The following is a 20,154-nucleotide window of genomic DNA, read 5'->3' as shown; positions in this document are numbered from 1 at the left end:
GGAAGATTCTTTTTTTATTTGCCAGCTGAATAAAAAATACTTTCACTATTGGACTCTCCTTTAAAATATAATATAGCTAATGAGAACTAATATTCCATTTATGCAGAATAGTGTTCATATCTTGCATGCTTTTCTCTTTTATGCAGTGCTAGATATGCATTGGTGTGATATAATCACTGTGGTTAACTATTTGTTCTAAGTTAGGTGGGATTTCTTGTTTTCAAGTGCCTCAAGACTGATGCATAGATAGACTTTCCTACTCTGGCATGACTTGAATTCTTGGGTCGCTGATAATAGCAGCAGCTTTTGTTGACTTGGTGGAAAGCAATATTTTGTTAGCTAACAGTTCTCACTATTTATTGAAGTCCATGTTAATACAAATTTTAAATCAAAATAGTTTGAAGCCTGATTATGACTTCTGTAGAAAAAGCAAAACAGAATACTGGTTTTGAAATATTACTCCTTTTGGTATTCATAGAATCCAGTGCTGGCTTGGGTTGGAAGGGGCCTTGAAGATCATGCTGTTCCAAGCCCTTGCCATGGGCAGGGACACCTTCCACTAGACCATGTTGCTCAGAGCCCCATCCAACCTGGCCTTGAACACTTCCGGGGATGAGGCATCCACAGCTTCTCTGGGCAGCCTATGCCAGTGTCTCACCACCCTCACCAGGAAGAATTTCTTTCTAGTATCTAATCTAACCCTGTCCTCTGTTCATTTAAAGTCCTCATCCCTTGTTCTGTCACCCCAGGCCCTTGTCCAAAGTCCCTCTGCAGCTCTCTCAGAGCCTCTTTAGGCACTGGAAAGGGCTCTAAGCCTTCTCTGCTCCAGGCTGAACAGCCCTAACCTCTCAGTCTGTCTCCAGAGCAGGGTTGCTCCAGACCTCTCTCTGATCATCTTTGTGGTGTACTCTGGACTTATTCCAACATGCCCAGGGCCCTGTGTTGGAGACCCCAGGTGTGGTCACAATACTCCAGGTGGGGTCTCACAAGAGTGAAGCAGAGGGGCAGAATCCCCTCCCTCAACCTGCTGGCCACACTGCTTTCAGTGCAGCCTGGGACATGGTTGGCTTTCTGTGCCAACACATTGCTGGATCATGTTGACCTTCTTGTCAACCAACACCCCCAAGGGTTTGTCCTTAGGGCTGCTCTCAATATTCTTTATGTATTATTTATGGAGGGTTTTTTTAGTATAGGCTAATATACAATGAATATTCTGCCTCTGTATAAGTTTTTACAAATATATAACCTTTGTAAATCTATTGTTCTTTAAAGCACCAAAAGGTCAAAACCTCTCAGAAGTACTGTTCAGTAGTGGCCTGCATCAAGACAATGCAAGTCTCATAATGCTGTGAATATTTACAGACATGCTAATTGTGCTCTCTGAACTGTTCCACTGAAGTAACCAGAGTTACTTCATCTGTAAAATTAAGTTGAAGACCAAAAGAGTCTGTAGCATGGGAACCTCAGAGACTTCCCAGTGGTTTCAGTGCCCTGGGGAAAGTTAACAGACTTTGAAGAGATTTTAATTTAGTGAAGTGTTTGGGTGGTAACTGCAGCTTCAGAGATAGAAGGTCTGAACCAGAGCTCTATTGAATGTAGTGAAGACCTTGAGATGAAAGTAAGATCTGTGAATGTTCCTGTTTCCTGGAACTCCCAGGTTGTTAAGTGCTACAGAAATTGCAGGCTATTAAATGTCTACAATTTTTTTCCCATTTTTATTTTTAAATATTGAAATGAGAACTCCCAAGTCATTCAGAAAATGTAAATGCCCAATCTTCTCTGTATTCTCATTGCTGTTATTAAGTATACACAAGATGTTCAGTACTGTAAAAATAAATAAATCTTCTTATGGAAATTCTGAACAGAAATGTTTGCCTTTAAGAACAGTCATAATGAATGTGTATTTGCATTGTCTTTTTGTTTTTGCATATGTATGCCATCTGTTTCAATGCCAACTTCTTTTGTTTTTATCATCACAGGACTATACCTTGACAATGTACTTTCAGCAGGCGTGGAGGGATAAGAGGCTGTCGTATAATGTAATACCTCTAAATCTTACTCTGGACAACAGAGTAGCTGATCAGCTGTGGGTGCCCGATACCTATTTTTTAAATGACAAGAAGTCATTTGTACATGGTGTCACTGTGAAGAACAGAATGATCCGTTTGCATCCAGATGGGACAGTCCTTTATGGGCTCAGGTCAGTATGAACCATTTCTAACTCTTCTGTCTCTTCATTTAAAGCCATGATTAGAAGGCTAAAAATAAACCCCATTCTTTGCCTTTTTTTGATGCTATTCTTTTTATTGCTGTATTCTATATAACTGATGATATTCCAGAAAAAAAAATTTAAATTAAGCATTCTAAGGATGGATAAAGATTTTATTTTTTTTAATCCAAATTTTGGAGATAAACTGCCATTTTTAGTACAGTTCAGACACTTGTATTAAGAACAGATAAGACTGTAAATATTATTTGAAATACTCATTCTGGATTAAAAGCCTGTTTTAGAACTGCTTCCTCAAAGGAATTGAAATATGAAATACAAAATGAGGATTAGAGGACAAAATGGAAAATGTATGTGACAGCTGAATTGATAGTTTAACTGATATGTTTTATAAATATTTTTGATTGAATATTAGATCGGTTTATATGCTACCCAGATGAATTAACTTTCTGATTTTCATTAAGATGAGGCATGACTTGAAATGTTCTTCAGTGTGATGTTGTGTATGAATAGTGGTGACTGGAGAAATAAACAGAAGAGCTTCACTCTTGAGAAGTTCTGAAAAGTGGGGAAAATGCCTGATTACTGATAGGAAAAATAATTACTGAGAAAGTGATTTAAATATGTTGCTGCAAAAGGTGACTGATAATATGGTGTGGGTAGGTAACAAAATAGAAGGAAAGAAATGTGTGAGTTAACAAAAGAAAATGCTGCGGAGCTGGTTAGCGTAGTTACCAATTTTTGTTGTGTCCAATTGTGTTTTCTGTGGGAGCAGTTCAGGCTTTAGCACTATGGCCAGGAGCAAGTCTGGACTTTTTGTTATTGTTCAGTGAAGCAACAGATCCTTCGTTCCTTCAAATGGTGTAACTTGTAGTTTACAGTAAAGTGAAATATAAACCAACTACCCAACACACACTTGCATTAATGGAGTGAGAGCAAGCATAACAATGGGTTTGGTGTAGTTTTCAGATTAAGACTCTGAAATTATAATCTTTATTATTGCTTTTCATAATAAATTATGAAATATCAGGCTTAATGCTTTCCTCAGACTCAGCTGAGTAGGTCTCAGAAAGTCTTCCTGACTCAAATGTCTTTCAAACCCTGGGGTGGATGAGGCAAACACACTGGTGGTAACACAGCAGGGTTATGTGAATGGCCAGATTCTGCTTTTGCCTTTACTGGACCATGTGGCAATCAATGATCTGATTCTCATATTAAGGTTTCAGTTTTATAGCTTTAAATAGCTTTATCTATTTATTCCATCTAAATTCAATTCAGAGCTAATGCCATTTTAAGTGTCCACAGTAGTGATATATTTAATGCCTACTTAGTAGTAATTTCCATATATCTTAAAAATGCCATCCAAAAAGTCCTGTATGCTAATGCTGCTCTGAAAATCACTACTGTTATTGCTGCATTAATGTGCTTTAGCTTATACTTGCCGTTGCATATTCTTACTTTGGGATGCATTCTACTAAAGTGAGATTCCTTTAGGTGTTAGTCTTAATTTTTTTTACCTCCCCATATATCTGTTTCTGAACATGTGTGTGTACACGTATCACATGCACACACATATATATGTCTCTGTGAATCTGGTTTCATTTACCTCCATTGCTGTAACCAAATTCATTGAATTGCAAGTGATATTAGAAAAATGGTAATGCATAAATGTAACCATCCCATTCTTTTGTGTCCCTAGAGTTTAATTTCTATTTTATGCAGCAAGCAGTGATCCCTTAACATTGTTCTCTTTGGTTTTGTGCACAGAACCCATCCATTGTATGCATGTCACATCGGGTTAGGTTTGACATTGTGAAGGTAAATTTCAGGAAGGACTAGGAGGCAGTTTTGTAAGCACCTGGATTATGCTGTCACTGAAAGAGGGGAGAGAGAAAATGGTTAATAATGAATGAAGGCCTCTATATGGTAGGTATGTTGTCCTCCTAGCCTGCCCTATTCACTGCTACAGGGCATTGATTAAGGGCATAAATGAATTCTCGACCAATATTTTACGGCGAACTTGACATACTGGTTACTTTTAGGTTAAGAAGGATTTTTATTTCTGAGGAATAGCTGCCAGCTATTTATGTTTTGGGCAAATGTTTTATTTCATGTTATTTTCATATTCCATCTGGCAAGAAAATTCTTCTTTGCTGCCAAGACCAGGACATTCAATAGATGATATACTTAAATCACTTAAATGGTAGAAAATTGTAAACATATAGTCTTAAATGAAGAGTCATTATAGGGAAAATTACTATGTTAGTAGCAAAGATGACTTGCAAGAGGATATTAGTGATTTGACAACATATACAGAACAGTAAATTTAGAGATTCAAATCTAGGATAGCAAGCAGTTTACAGTAGGTTGTGCAAAGCTTGAATAAGATATGCAGTCAGAACTCAGTAAAGGATATGGCTTTAACTAAATTTCTGTATGTTAAGAGATCTAGTTTATATAACACACTTAGCAGAAATAGATGCTACAGTACATAAGATTTGTTATTTCTTAAATTTATTTTTAGGCATATAACTATATACATATAAAATTTCCTGTGACTTTTGACATCAAATCTGTTCTCACACACGGATGGAAAGTTCAACTGTCTTCTGCTTTATTCTCTGTAATCCTGGGAAAGAATCACTTCTCTGATTTTTGCAGCCCCTGAAAGCACTGGAAGTTTTCTGAGGGTTTTTTTTCCCCAGGATTGGAAAGCAAGATTTGTGGAGGGTGACAAGCAAAATCCTTCTGTTTACCAATTTGGAATCCCTACCTTTTGGTTAACTTTGTTATGCTGCCTTTCTGGAACTCACCCCTTTGCTGGAAGAGAGTATTGGGATGTTGTATGTTGGTATAAGGAGGAAATTTACTTTAGAATATTAGAATTAAATATAGTTGAAGTGGCTGAAGACAAAGATGTTTCATGTGGTTTTGCACTATTAACAGGCTTTTTACAGGGATTTTGACTCTTACCTATGCTTCTCCTAAGACTCCTCACAAGAGAGCTCTGAGATAGTGGCTAGAGAACTGATAATTCCATGCCCAAGAGTATTGTATCCTTTTGTATCTCTTCAGTAGGATGGTTTTATGCTTTTTGCAACTGACATTTGTGGGTGGTTTTCACTGAAAAATAGTATATATAGGGACCTTGTGATAGGGGCCACCTTTTGTGAGGGGATGGCATTCCCATCCTTTTTAGCCAAAAAGAAAACAAAAGGAAGTAAAACAGCATAGTTTTGTCAGAAATGAGAGGCTTGTCCCATTTAAAAGCACGACAGTTTTACTTGCCAAGATTTATTTAATATATTGCCAACTACAAGTTTCCAACCCAGCCAGCAATAATTCCTGTTTGACTGATGCAACAGAATAATCTCCCGTAAATGAGGGAATTATGTGTATGATGGTCTTGCTTCGTCCTCTCTTTATTTCCTGCTACCATCATTGAGTCACATGAATCCAAAATAGTCCTGGATGCTTGGATTTTGTGTTGTCTCAGCTGTGCCTTCTGCTGTCTGCTCACTCGGTTTCAGCTGCTTGGAAATTTTTACTGTTGCAAGTGAAATAGATTCTCCCACACTTCGCTCTATTAAAACAGCCTTGGGCATTTTTGTTGTATAAATAGACTTGTTCAGCAGTTTAACTTCTCATATGCAACTTATTAGCTATGAAATCTGATGGACAGTTTAAAAAGCAATTGCCTTTAGTTCTCAGACCATACTCTGTGAGAGGTGAATTGTTCACACCACCTTATTCTTCAGCCAGTCATCTGATCTGATATTTATTTTGTTGCTTTTTGCTTTTTCTTTTATTCTTTTTTCCCCAGTAGGTCTTATTTTTTAAGTAAAATACTAATCATAAGTTGGAGGTAAAGTTGCACATTTCAGTTTTAGGACCATAAAATCGTTTGTGATAGCTGGAATTAAAATAATGTCTTTGGACTGTATATAATATTTCAAATAGCCTTGTCATTCCAAAACTTCCTCTGGAAGAAAATGAGAGATCTGTCCTACCGTTTTGCCACAAAATTCTATTTCCAGAAGCTGGGCAGAAGTTGTTTAAAGACTTTTAATGCCTTTTCATGCTAAGCAAAAAATTCTCTCAAAATCTTTCGCAATGTGGGGATTTCAGAAAGAATAAAAAGGATGTGGGTATCTTTTCTGGGAGGAAGATATTATTCTGGATGCTCTGTTGTCAATCATGCTAGTTGTCAAGGGGGCAGGTGTTTCTGGGTCCATCACATTGATGCCTCTCCGGGCTATGTAGCCCTCCAGTCAAACTGGGGCCTTGTCTAGCCTTAGGGGAGAAAAGGAGATAAGCATTATAATCATAAAAAGCACCAATAGCATCCCAAAACAGTGCTGCCATTTGTTAAAATAAAAAAATAAATATTGTGCATATCTTTATGAGGCTGCCAAAAGTGTCAGTAGCTTTCCATTGCCCCAGTTAAACAGACAAGTTTTCTTAATTTTGGGTATCACTTCTTATCGTTTTATTTTTATCTCCTGTGAACGTAGAACACTAAATTTCTTGATATGACTATAAGGCATATACGAGCATTGCAAAGGGGACATAAAAAGGAATTTGTTTAAGACTTGCTTGAACATGAGAATCTCAGTCAGTGAACAAGTGTTTCCATTGTATTAATAGGGTAATTTTTTTTCTCTAGCACTTACACTTATAGGTGCAATTACTGAGCTTTGCCAACACTTGCCAAAGTTAATTCACAGTCTGACAGAGAGTTGTTTACTTTTGCACAAGAAATGAGGTGAATTGGATTTCTGTATCTCGATTTGCAAAGCTCTTAGTATACATACATGTTTATAAGAACCCTTATATCTTGCATGCAGGTGTCCAAAACAAGAACTTTCTGAAAGCATGCAGAAATAAATGCAAATTTAGTAAAACATTGTTAGAAATTGAATTTATGGAGCTGTGAAGACTTGAGTACAAAACATCCCCTGCACTAGCAAGGAAGCGTTACCTCCCCAATCTCACTGTTTGGAGGTCCTCAGGCAGCACAAGTCAGATACCAACTCTTGTCTTGCACAGTAGAGATTCAGCATAGGGACAGGAACTTGAATCCCAGCATGTTAAATCAATTAATTGTTATTTTAACCAAACAAGCCCAAGGTATTGGCCAGATTCTGTTTTCTTTCCTCATGCAAATAGTTCTGTTGAAGGTCCCAAGGAATAAAGCAGAGAAATACTACTCCTGTTACTCTAATAATCTATAACCTCTACGCAGGGGTGTTGTGGAGATGAATTAATTAGCTTGTAGAGTGCTTTGATCCCATAAAACACTACATAAGTGCCAAGTATTGTTATGAAGAATTATGAAATGCCAGCTCTCATGTGCACCTTGGGATAGCTGCTTTACAGATACAAATCTGTTCCCTTCTCTGCAGAATCGCATGGTTCCAGTTTTCCTATGTAGCAGCCCATTCACAAATTGAGCCAGCTTTAGGAAAGATGCCATTTTTGGAGTGAAAAGGAGATCACTGTCTATGATAAATTTCTTTTTCAATTAAGGACTCATAGATTAAATATGCATTTTGCTGTAGGATTTGGAATGGCATCATTTCACCATCCATCCACAGCAGGAGGGAGGGTGGCTGTATTTTAAGTATCTCCCCTATCTGAAAGAAAACAAAGATATCTTTCTGTCTTTGTTTCTTTATTAGTTTTTAAGTATAGGAGAAGTATTCAATAGGGAGTTTTTGCTTTTTTTTTTTTTTTTTTTTATGAAGTGGCTGTTAAGTCATTTGTATGTGAATAATTAATTCAATTAAGCTTTATAAGAAAAAAGCTTCAAGTCACAGGAATCTTTTCCATTAAAAGCCCTATTATCCAAGATTATTACATTGCAATGAAGTGAAAAAAAACCCTGAGTTTTATTGCCTAACAGACAGACTGTGGCATTTATTCTACATTAGCAAGAAAAACTCCATCAGCTATAGAACCATGGAATAGTTTAAGTTGCTCCAAGGGTATTGCATATTCCAAAAACAGGTAGAGGTCATCAAGCATTTAATCTTAAATTAAAATTTAATAACTAACATAATTTAGAATTACAGCAATCTATCATTTCCCTTCTGTAATGTTTTTGATACTATCGTTTGAGCTGGTAGTTGGTGATCCTGAGGATGGAAATTTTCACATCAGGATGCTGTGGTCAAGGCTCAGCTTGGGTGGATGCTAAGTGTGTGTATACACATATGCTTAAATACATGAGATATGTATCTGCTATATATATACACAGTATATTTGTATATGTATAAAGTTCTACTTGCACACAATATTTAACTAAAATGGGTAACATCTGAGAGAAGTGTCATGAGTAGGAGCAGGGTCAGGGGGCCTTGCACGTGTAGCAAAAGGAAAAGTTATGACACTGTCCTTAGAATTAATAAGACCTCTTTTATTTCCTGTTTCTGTGGGTACATAATCTGCAGTAACATAATCACTTTCTAGTTGTTCTTTGAGTGTACAGATGAAGCTTTCCTTTTAAACTTTTAATATAAGATACTGTAGAACTCTCTTTATTAAAAGAAAGGATTGTTTATTGTTTTTTCCTACAAAGTGTTTTATGCGGAGGTGCAAGTACTTGGGCTTTTTTTTCATTCCAGTTAAATATCTATTTTGGGGGATTTTTCCTTCCCCCAAAGCATTTCCTTTAGGTTTTAATACACTTTCTGGGAAGAGATTGTTATTTTGTTATATTTTGTTATTGAAATTCACAGAATGGTAAAATGGTTTCTGAGAAATAAGAATTGCAGAAACTCCTAAAATCTAAGTGATTCTTATTTTATTTTAGTTTTTTCCTCATCTCCTTGGGTCTATTTTCTATTCTTTTATTTCTTTGAAAATGGAAATGTCTCATGGCCCTCTATATGCAAAACAACTGGGGAGACCTTTTCATGGAACAGTATTCAGTCCTGCTTAGGAGGAGAAAAACTAGGATAAGTTGTAAGAAATTCTGGGCGTTTGTGCTTCCAGGTAAGTTCTCCAGTCACTGGAGATGTGTGAAAGCCTCTGCCAAGAGCACTTTTAAGCTGTGCTGATCACTGATCTTTAGGCTATAATGCAGCACTTGCACAGACCATTCAGTGAATAGGTTTTTTCTTCTCTGAATCACTTGTGTAAGAATGTAAGAATATTTTTTCTCCTGCTTTTTTCTTTCTGAATAATCATCCATAGAACATTCCCTGCTTCTGCTAGTCTAGAACCATCTAATTCGAGGAGAGAGAGAACAGGAAAAGTTTGGAAAACCCTTCTTTTAAATTCACTTGAGTGTGCCATCTGTACGAGCAGATGGGAAAAATGTCTCAGGGCCAGAAGGAGACTGTGGGATCAAATCGCAAGGAAAGAACTACATGCAGGCATGATCCTAGTGTCAGAACAAAAAGGACCTTAGCAATCATCTCACTGATGTGATCTGGGGACTGTTTCCTCAGAAACTGCTGTTTCCATAGCAGAAGGTGTTTCAAGGGGTGTAATCAATACAGCATAGATCTCTATGGCTTGTAGTCTGTTGACACAATTGTTTCTGGGCAACTGCCAGAGACGAACAAATCTTCAGGTCCCTAAATTATTCTCACGCATGAACTGTAAATCCACATTCAGCATTTCACAGGGAGAGTTTGCCAGAATGCCTTATCCTCCTCAGCTTCTGAATGGAGAAGTTATGTTTTCTCCATCTTCATATGGTACAGTGTGTCATTCTTGAGAACACTCTTTTTAAAAATTGCAACAAATGCAGAATGTTGAATATCCATGGCAGCTTTCAACAGGTTACCATGTCTGTTCTGCCATGTCTAATGCTGACAGTGAACATCAGATTGTATTTGCTGTGCAAATAGAATCGTGGAAGTGTTTAGGTGGGAAACAACTTTTAACATCAAGTCCAGCTGACAATCCAGCACTGATTAGTCCATGGCTAAACCATGTACCTAAGCAGCACTTCTGCACGTCTTTGAAATCCCTCCAGGGTTGGTGACTCCACCAATTTCACGGGTATCCTTCACAGTGCTCAACAGTCCTTACAGTGAAGGCATTTTTCCTGATATCCAATTTAGATCTCTCTTTTCAGGTAGTTGTAGAGAGTGATAAAGTGTCCCCTGAACCTCCTTTTCTTCAGTCTGAGCCATCCCAACTCCTTCAGCCATTCCTCATCAGACTTATGCTCCAGACCCTTCACCCAGCTCTGTTGCCCTTCTCTGGACTTGCTCCAGCATCTCAATGTCTTTCTTGTAGTGAGAGGCCCTAAACTGAGTATAGCATTCACACATTACCACATTCATAACATCAGACAATTGGCCTTGGCCCATCAATCCAACCTGTCCAGATTCCTCTACCCACCAGCAGATCAACACTCCTGCCCAACTTGGTGTCATCCATGAACTTACTGAGGGTACACTCGATCCCCTCCTCCAGATGATTGATGAAGATATTAAAGAGGACTGGCCCCAGTACTGGTCTCTGGGGGCCAGCAGTGGTTGAGTGGCCTATAAGAGACTCCCACCATGATATCTGTCTTGTTGACCTTCCCCCTGATCCTTACCCCTAAACCCTTAACACTGTTGTCAGCATTGTCAAGGTCTAGACAAAACACTCCCAAACATACAGGATTACCCCTCTGCTCCTCCTTCCTTGCCTATCCCTTCTGAAGACTTTATAGCCATCATTGCAGCACTGTGGTTGTGCCAGTCATCCCCCTGTGTTTCCATGATGGTGACTATATCAGTTTTCCTGCTGCACAGTGGATTCTAGCTCCTCCTGTTTGTTGCCCAAATACATACAGCTTATGTGTTCATTTTCTGACAGAGATCTCACTCAGGACTGTTTTTTAGAACTCTTACATTTTAAAATATTTGCTCCAAAAATTTATCTTGAAAAGTGAAAGGTATATAAAAGCATATGACCTTTTTATGTGAAAAAAATCTCCTTTTCCCAAAGCCCTGTGCAGGATTGTAAAGCCATTGGGGATTATTAAACTAACATTTGTTTCCACTTAGTAAATGCAGTGATGGACCTTAACAATTACTGCAAGACTAAGTTAGTTTTACTGTAGAAGGTGCTGCATGGCAACTTTTTTTTCTAGTTAAAGTGGTAAAGGAAAATTAATTCAGTATATACTGAAAAATGTTATGGTGCATTCTCTCTTTAGTGTCAGAATGGAAAAGCACAAAGGGTGTGTAGCTGTTGGGGAAGCACTTAGAGACCTCAGTTTCACTTGCATTAACTCAAACTGGCACAGTATGGTTAGGACCAAGTAGTCTAGCACTTATGTTGCAGGAGTCTCTCTTGTGCACTTTGAGTTTTCTAACCTGCTCTAATGTGTTAATTCTGTCAATCCCGAATCTATCCCCATTTGGAGATATCTTGGTAAACATCAAAAATGGTGGAGATAGAAGGAGATAGTTCTTTATTACAATGTTTACATCCACAAACTCTGTCCCCCCTTTTTTTTTGTGATTTGCTATTGTGACTTTTTGTTGTTCCAGTTTTTGTGACAGATGTTACTGGTAGAAATGTTAGCAAAATTTAACTAACAACAATAGATCTTATGTAGTTCTTTTTGTTTGTTTAACTGGAAAACAAGATGTGTGTTTTAGAATAATAGCCATGTACCTTAACAAAGTAATATAGCTGATCCTGCATATAAATAAAATTCTGAATGCTTTTGCTTATGTGGGAAAGCAGCAAAGCATTAATTTATTGTGATCATAAAGCTTGTTGCAATCTACCTCAGATATTTTTACCAAAATATTACAAATTTCAGGCAACGAAGACTACTTGCAAAGAGCTTAAAAATCCCCTGAACTCAAACGACTACAGAATGTTTGTATGTGGTCAGCTGAGGAGGTAAATTATTTTTAGACCTTGCTGATAAGCTCTGTCCTTTCTGGGAGATATCATAATCTGTGTTTTCATCTTATCATTCCCTCTCTAGAAGATGGCTCAGATCTGCTCCATTTGGTTCTCTTTGTGAAAAAGCAGAGATGACCATCAGTGCACAAGATGGAAAACAAGACAAAGGCAAGGAAGCAAATGCTGAATATTCAGCCCTCTCTCCTACTCTTTTTAATTACAGACATTAGAAGCTTATTTCATAGTTCCATCTCAGAATACATTTTATTCTTGGCAAACAAGTTTGAGTAAAGCACTGTGCATCTTTAAACATTAGTCTAAGCTGTTTCTACAGAGAGGTCTCCAAAGTATGCACAGTTCTAATGTACAAATATTATGGCTAACCTGATATGGCTTTGAATATTGTTCCACAGTGTTAGTGTTGCTGGAGAAATGGCATACATGACAGAGAGGAGATGACTTTTGTTGCTCTTAGATTTTTAAAGAGGTGATAGAACAGCCATAAGAAAGATATGCCAGTAGTCATTTTCATGTAACTTTGCTATGCCTTCCAGAAATACATTCAAGAGCTGAAATATTTATCTGAAAAAGAGTTGTGTAAGAGCACTGCTGTGTATTAAAGAAACAACCATCCCTTCTCCCAACCAGAGTAGTTTATTTCCTTTTAGAGGAAGACATACTGAAGATATAAACAAGATTAATTACTTTTTCCTAGAATTTTGTCTTCAGCTCCTGATGCAAGAGGTTTTTATGTCATAGAGAAGACACAGTATAATTTCAGGGAAATTATTTACATATTACTAAAACTGAAGGATAAAAACAACAAACCAAAGAGCTTAAAAATATGAGGAGGTAAGCTACAGTTCCAGGAGAGATGAAAATTGAATTGTTTGAGAGCATAAAGATCTTTGTGCACAAGAATTAGGAAGAAACCTTTCCCCTGCACAAGTGGGTCTGTAGGTACCCACTGATGCAGTGAGGTCCTACTCATGTAAATCCAGAGCAGCTGCAGTTTGCCATTTAAGTTAGGGCTCCTGTCATCATCTCTCTTCTGCTCCTCCTTTGTTTTAACTGTCCAGACCCAAAGCTTATATCATGGCACTCCTTCTTTTTTTGTATTGAACACAGCATTATTTCCAAAACCATCTAAAAGCATTGTGTGGGGATATCTCAGAATCTGATACTGTGGTGTTGCAGTAGGTATTTTGGTGATGGGGTTTTTTTTCTGTGTTAATATTTTGTTTCCATAAGTACTGCAGGTGTTTTTCATATATTGAATGAATTACACTCCCATTCCTGTTGTCCTATCTGGTCACATCTCGTCTGCTTCACCTCATTTAACTTTCTTTAAGCTTCATCTTTCCATTTTATTTCAATTCAGCTTTAATTTCAATACAGTCTCTATCTATGATTTATGAGATTGCCATGGAAATAGGCTGTGTCCTGGTTATAAAAATAGTGGTGTGACTGAACAAAGGCACTAAGATTGCTAGCAGTGGGAGTACTGCCCCACAGAACTGAAGATGAGTAAAAAGGCATGGAGTGTAATATTTGTTTAATGTCAAGAATGAAAGTAAATATTAAGTGTTACCTCTGGTATTCATCATAGATATTAGAAAGCCTTATTAGGGCTTAGTTCAGGAGAAAGCTCTGGATATTAGATCAATATAAGACAATTAGGAAATACATGACTAATGAATGCAGTGCCTGAATTATAGCTTGAGGTAGGCAAGGATAATTCTGATTTAACCTTATGAAATTTAAAAAAAGGATTGATAAATCAGTTTTGTTCACGTAGATAACTTTTATATTAAGTTGCATTTGTCAGTGCAATATGTAGCAAGAACACATTTTGGTTTTGCTGTGTGAAGTATTGGATTTGTATATTGTGTTTTGTTAAATATGTTACTGATGGCCAAGCTGATAAACCTGGAGAGACTCCTGACCCTGAGCAAATATCCCAGAATATCGCTACTATAAACCTGAATTTCCCATCCCTGCAAAATAGGGTGGGAAAGTGGCAAATTTAATATTGTGCCTGTGGCAGAAACCCAAAAGTATTTATGGAAATAAGGTATTCTTATACTTGGAGAGTTTTTTTAAAATTTCTATTCCAGTTGAGAGAAATGAGCAGAATATGAGAGTTAATTTATGTTTGCTAGTTTTGACAGGGCTGAGCAAATGAAGAGTATTATTCCTTGCAGTTATTTGTTGTGCAGCAGCTCTTACCAGCCCTGGAAATTAGGAAGTTCAAAGTGTTTTTTAAAAGACAATGATTGTTCAGGCTAGTGTGACAAATAATCTGTTGTCTTCCATTCTGAAAGTGTGATATCACTTAAGAGAGCAGAGTGTCAGCTCTGCATCTGGATTTGTCTATTAAAAAAGGTTTTAGTGCCCAGGAACATGGGAGAGTTTCCACTTAGGTAAACAAATCCCTCTCAAGATTGGCACAAAGGGTCAATGTTAGCAAAAACATTTCCCTTCCCTGTTTGAGTATAATTTTCACATTATTTTCAATATTGAGTAGTAATGAAAATATAGCATCTGCCCTCAAATTTTAATTGATCAAATACATTCTTAGCACCGACAAAGTTTCCCTGCTTCCTTATGTTTGCTTTGAAAATGCATTATCTTCTCCCCTTCTGGCTTTGCTAGTTTTACTATTCTGCATCATCACTATGTTCTCATCTAAACCCTCTGTTCAGCAATTTTCTAATGTGAAGTCTGTAAAATCTCAAAAAACTTCTGGAAAGCCAGTGTGATTTTGTGGTCAGTTTTTCATTGAATTACAGACCTTTTTTTTTCCAGAGTCACTGTTTTTCTCTAAAATTTTTCATGTGCTCTATTTTCTTTTTCTCCTTATTGTAAATTTGATTCAACTGGGGGGGAGGGAGGAGGGTTGCCTTGGATTAAAAGCACTAGATTGTCAGTTTATCTTGGTATCACGCTTCTGCTTACTAACTACTCCTTCAAAATGCATCATTTTCATCCAACTCCAGTGGGACCATATTTAGAGTATTGTTTTGGAGCCACTGTGACAGCTTCAGTAAATGGTGAGTTTTAATTCGTTTGTCTAATGAAGATTAGGATCCTGGCTAATGACTACAGAGTCATAAGTGATGATGCTTTTCCTCCTACTCCCTCGTTGCTTAGAACATATATTAATTGTGCAGATGGTAGTGGCTTAGCTATGTGATACTTTGCTTTCCATCTCTTCCTCTCGTGACATTTACACCATGCAAAGAGGGTGTATTGCCATCTCGTTATTTATGAAGATTTGTGATTCATCACCTGCTTTTAAATCCAATACTATGATTATATCTTGTTGCTAAGAGGCAGGATTTGGACGTCTGCTTTCTTCTTTTAAACACACCTGTGCCAAGCTTTGCCCGAAACCTTCAAGCAAATCACAGCCAGGAGCACTGAATTTTCATCTTCATTCCTACTGACAGCATGTGATATTTGCAGTGCCTGGTTTATGTGGGTAACTATAAGTCATTCCTTATGCCTTCAGAAGATTCACAGACTTCATTCTGTAACCTAGACAAAATTTACAGGTATTGAAGTTTCACTGCAAGTATTTTTTTTAATTACTAGAATTCAAGTGTAATTTGTATGTGACAAGTTGAAAGTAAATACTTTCGGTGCTTATTTTGTTGTTTTACTTTCTTTCCTACTCGTACATTTATTCTTCTTATGCTTTGCAAGAAAAAACAGGAGCAATTTAGGCGCAAATAATAAAGACAATTCCTTAAAATTTCATTTCTTCTGTGATGTCATGTCTGTCATGGCTATCCTACTTCCCAGATTTTCTATTATTTCTTCTTTCACATGATAGTATTGGCATTTCTGTGTTCAAACATTTTCTGGATTTGTTCTTGAGAGAAATCACAGATTCTATACATTTTTCTCATTATTTAAAGGCTTGTTTGCTTTCAAGTATCACTGCTCGGTTCCTGATCATTATTGGCAAATACTGGGGCAATTTTTGTTTTATTTTGCTATTCATTTGTTTAGGAAAGATCCTGTGTTGCAGACACAATCAGAGGAAGTTCGGGGTTACTCTTTAAAAGTTACTTTTGCCAACTGAGAGGGAAGTTCTTTCCCTGTCAGTGAGAGTTCTACCTCTGAGGTCTCCATATCAAGGGTATATATTGCTTCTGGCAATACAAGGATTAATACCTCTCTATGTGAAGCTATCAAGGGTATATATTGCTTCTGGCAAGACAGGGATTAATACCTCTCTATGTGAAGTTGTTTGCAGGGGAAGGCAGTGAGGGGGTAGTGAGCCTCTGGGTTACAGAGGAATGATGCACAGACAGAGTGGGGTGACTTTAAGGGCTCTGTCTGGCATGTTTCAAGGTTCCTGAGATATGAACTGTCAGAATGTGAATTGAGAAGTGACCTAAAAGCAGTAGAGATGACCTGAAAGGATCTTACTTTTCCTACATACAGAGTTGGAGGCTTGCACCCAGAGCATGGTTTCTGTTACCTAACGCAGAAGACACAAAGGCTTTGCATAATATGTAGTTTGCCTTCTGAGTGAGGTGCTCTTTGTTATTCCAAGAAGAAAGAAGTTATTAAGACCCTGTTAAGGCACTACAGTCACGATTGAATCAATTGGCTAGAAATCAACTTTGACTAAATGGGAAGCTTGGACAGATCCACTGCACCACAAACATACTTCGATGCTTTCAGCATCATAAATTTGAGATTGAAAATTCTGAAAAGTACAGCTGTTCTGAGCAAGTTGTTTGTCACCTCAGTGCCTGTGTCTCTATGAAATGTGGATTAGAATATAAACAAACTCCACCAAAGTTCCAAAGAACAGCTTCTGTAGTGTGGTGCTGACTGTCATGTGATAGTCTTCTCATTTGTCAGGTTGGAGGTGCATTGATGGAAAAACATTTAACCCTCACAGGAGTTATTAAACTGCTGACATTATTTGCTAAATTTCTGGTCTACAGTTAGAAATGAGATTTACCACCTATAAGAGAGATTTTGCAGAGTCACTAGCTCTAGCTTTAGGTTAAATGAACATATGTAAAGTGTGACAGTAGTGATGAATTCTGGTCAGTGCTTGAAATATCTGAAAGTCAATTTGTATCTAAAAAACTGAAATGTTGTGACAATTAAAAGACCCTAAGCAAACCAAACAAAAAAACAAACAGATGGATATTTCTCCTTGGGAACATGTGTGAAATCAGAAGAATGCTGGGACTGGCTTAGACAGAATTATCTTACCCACCCAAGACATGGCAGAGATAATTTTAATGTACCATTTCGTAGTTCTCACTTGGGGAAACCTGCTTGCCCATAAAAGTGTGGCTGTTTCATTATATTGTATTCTCTCCTACAGACCTCATATTGCAGGCAGTGCTGACTTGTAGTCCACATCCCTGCTAAGACTTTTCTGTTGAGTAGTTATTTTTTTTAAGCTCTTCCAGCTTATTTCCCACAAGTACTTTGCCTCATGAAGGGAGTGGTAGTTTTGTTCTTGTACTATTGTTACCCTTGTACATTAAAAAATTGAAAAGGTGTTCTTGCCAGGTGGTTAATGGAAACTCTCACGCCCTCTTACCATCGTTTGGTGTGAGATAGCAGCGTTGACATGCAGACATGATTCTGTGATTCTCTACATTTTGCAGAAGAGCTGTGGCTGGATGCCCATTGCTCCTGTGCTTGGGCTCAGGAGTGGGTAAGGATGTGTAAGAGAGGACACAGCAGCCACCAAACTCCCTGCTGTGCCTCTGGGGTGGATCTGTGCTGAACCTGCTGTGTAAGTGATGCTTTCACCTTGTGGGTTTATGCCAGTTTTCAGTCACCTCAAAGCACCTGTGCATTTAATCAACTAAATGCTTCCTGATGCTCTGAATTTGATTTACTGAGTTTCAGTATGTGTTGTCCTATTGTTTATGTATAAAGGACTTTTAAGTAAAGCATAGGAGTAATTTTAGAGATTGGTTAAAAAAATAAAATGGAAGAAGGCAAAAGATGCACTTTCTACAGCAAAACAATCACTTATAAAATTCCCTGAACTGAGGGAATAGATCCAGGACAGGTCTGATGTATCTGAGATAAGCATTTAATTTCTGATCAGGTGTATGTAGGACTGATATTTTTCAGCTGACTCTTCATCTACCTCAAATCTGAACTAGTTTGAACTTGTTTCTTGGAGAAAAGAAGGTTCATATATAGCTAAGGTAACATGAAAAGCAGTGGGGGACATGTTTATAAATTAAATTGTAAAAGTACACAATACCAAGAAGTCCTTCATATATAGACTATGTATTGATTCAACTTTCACTGCAGTGTGAAGTGTTAAAAGTCAGTTCTGGCTCTACAAAATGTTAAAAGTGATACCCACTGTCTGCATAAGTCTATGGAGAGCAGAGACCTGATTAAACTCTGATTAGAATCAGTTGAACTCGGAGTCTCTTTGAGACTCAAGTCACAGACTATCTGCTAATGGTATTGTATACAGAGTCATCTCAAGCTCTTTGGCAGGTCAGAGTCAAGTATCTTCCCAATCTAATAGCTTTATTGATCATAAATGCAAATAACTTTGACTACAGAAACTGATGGATGTCACTAGCATTAGAATGCAAAGAAGGGACCTTGGTAAGATTACTGAAGCTTGCCTTAAGGGAATACAGATTTTATTTATTAAAAAGCATGTTTTGCAGAAAAAGATGATAATTAGGAGGAAATTCCTTCTTTCTTGTCTTCTTTGTGTTCTTCCCCACCTCCCCCACCCTCTGGTGTATGGATTAGAGTTCTGGCCACTGAAATCTAATTACAGAGAAGTTTCAAACGTTTCTTAAACAGCAAAGGACCAACTGGATATCCAAAAGCCAACCCCGTGTAGCTTTTCTCTTTAGATTTCCAGCACTCAGTGTGTGATAGAGCTGATGAAGCTTTCAGTTCGTCTTGCCAATGTGCAGCTAGTATGACAGAAGTCTTTGGGGTGGTTTTCCTGCTTCTGTTTGAAACAGATTTATGAATGTTCTGAAATGAAGATGAGGAAGAGAAAGGCCATAACTGAACATCCTAACTTTGGCACAGGAGGAGCTCTAGCCCTAGGCATATGGATTTCAGAAGGATAGCTGGAGTTAACTTAGGCACCTGGTAATTTTTGTCATTAGGTTTGACTCATTATTATGCTTCTCTCACACATCCAATGAAGTCTTAGCTAAAGTTGAATTGATCTCAAATATATGTACTGATTTGGAAATGTTAAAGGAGAACTTGGCTTCCCATTTTCAAAATAATATTGCTGCTACTTTAACAATATATTAAAGTAATAAATGTATTTGGCATTTAAAATGGATCAGATATGAAATGGGAAGTAATATCCTAACTAAATAGGTGAGAAGAGTACTGAGGCCAGGCCTGACATCTGGAATGTGATAGGAGGCAATGCTAAGTCATTTATTTTTTCATTGTCAAAATAAAAAAAGAATTCTACTGGCTTAGGTATCATGTGAGTAGTCCAATCTGTCAGGGGAAAGAAAAGAGGGACTGTGATCAAAAATAGCTGCAAAATGGGTTTTCTCCACAGATGTCCACTTGCAGATTAGCCTGAGTAGGAGGAATAGCAGTGTTTCAGAATAAAATGTGTAGAACAAACTTGTTCATATTTTGCCCAAGTCAGACCTATTCATAAAGCATTTATATGAATAAGAAGGATCTTCTTTTCCCAACGCCCCATGACAGCATTTTATACATAAAATTGTCTGTAGGTGTCTTTTTTGTCTTTTTTTTCCCCTCTGCAGGAGCCTTACCTAAAGTCAATTGATATTAATAGAAATTTGTCATTTGAAACCTCTATGCTGTGAATTAGGCCTAAAAATATCTCCTAAATCTTTATTCATTTCCTCAATTAAATACTGTTCACATGGGAATAGTTGTTCTGATTGGGTATGTCGTTACAAGGCAAACAGGTGATTTGTTAAAGACAGCTTAAGCAACCTCAGATCCAGCTGTTAATTGAGGTGAAGAAGTCCCACTGACACTCTGGACACACAGTGCTCAATTGAATGGTGAAGATCTGTAGC

General features: G+C 37.5%; 1 protein-coding gene across 3 annotated transcripts in view; it reads left to right on the top strand.

Annotated features, from left to right (window-relative positions):
- The first annotated feature begins 1,984 nt into the window (after positions 1–1,984).
- LOC103798315 (gamma-aminobutyric acid receptor subunit beta-2) overlaps positions 1,985–20,154 on the top strand; it is a 98,918-nt gene continuing 80,748 nt past the window's right edge. For all 3 annotated transcript variants that reach the window (XM_009070567.1, XM_009070566.1, XM_009070568.1), the window contains exon 1: positions 1,985–2,200. In XM_009070567.1, the coding sequence (XP_009068815.1) occupies positions 1,995–2,200 (206 nt within the window). In that variant the 5' untranslated portion in view covers positions 1,985–1,994. The remainder of the gene's footprint in view (positions 2,201–20,154) is intronic.

Source organism: Acanthisitta chloris, unplaced genomic scaffold, assembly GCF_000695815.1.
Source record: "Acanthisitta chloris isolate BGI_N310 unplaced genomic scaffold, ASM69581v1 scaffold16562, whole genome shotgun sequence".
Lineage (NCBI taxonomy): Eukaryota > Metazoa > Chordata > Aves > Passeriformes > Acanthisittidae > Acanthisitta > Acanthisitta chloris.
This window is presented reverse-complemented; position numbering and strand designations above follow the sequence as displayed.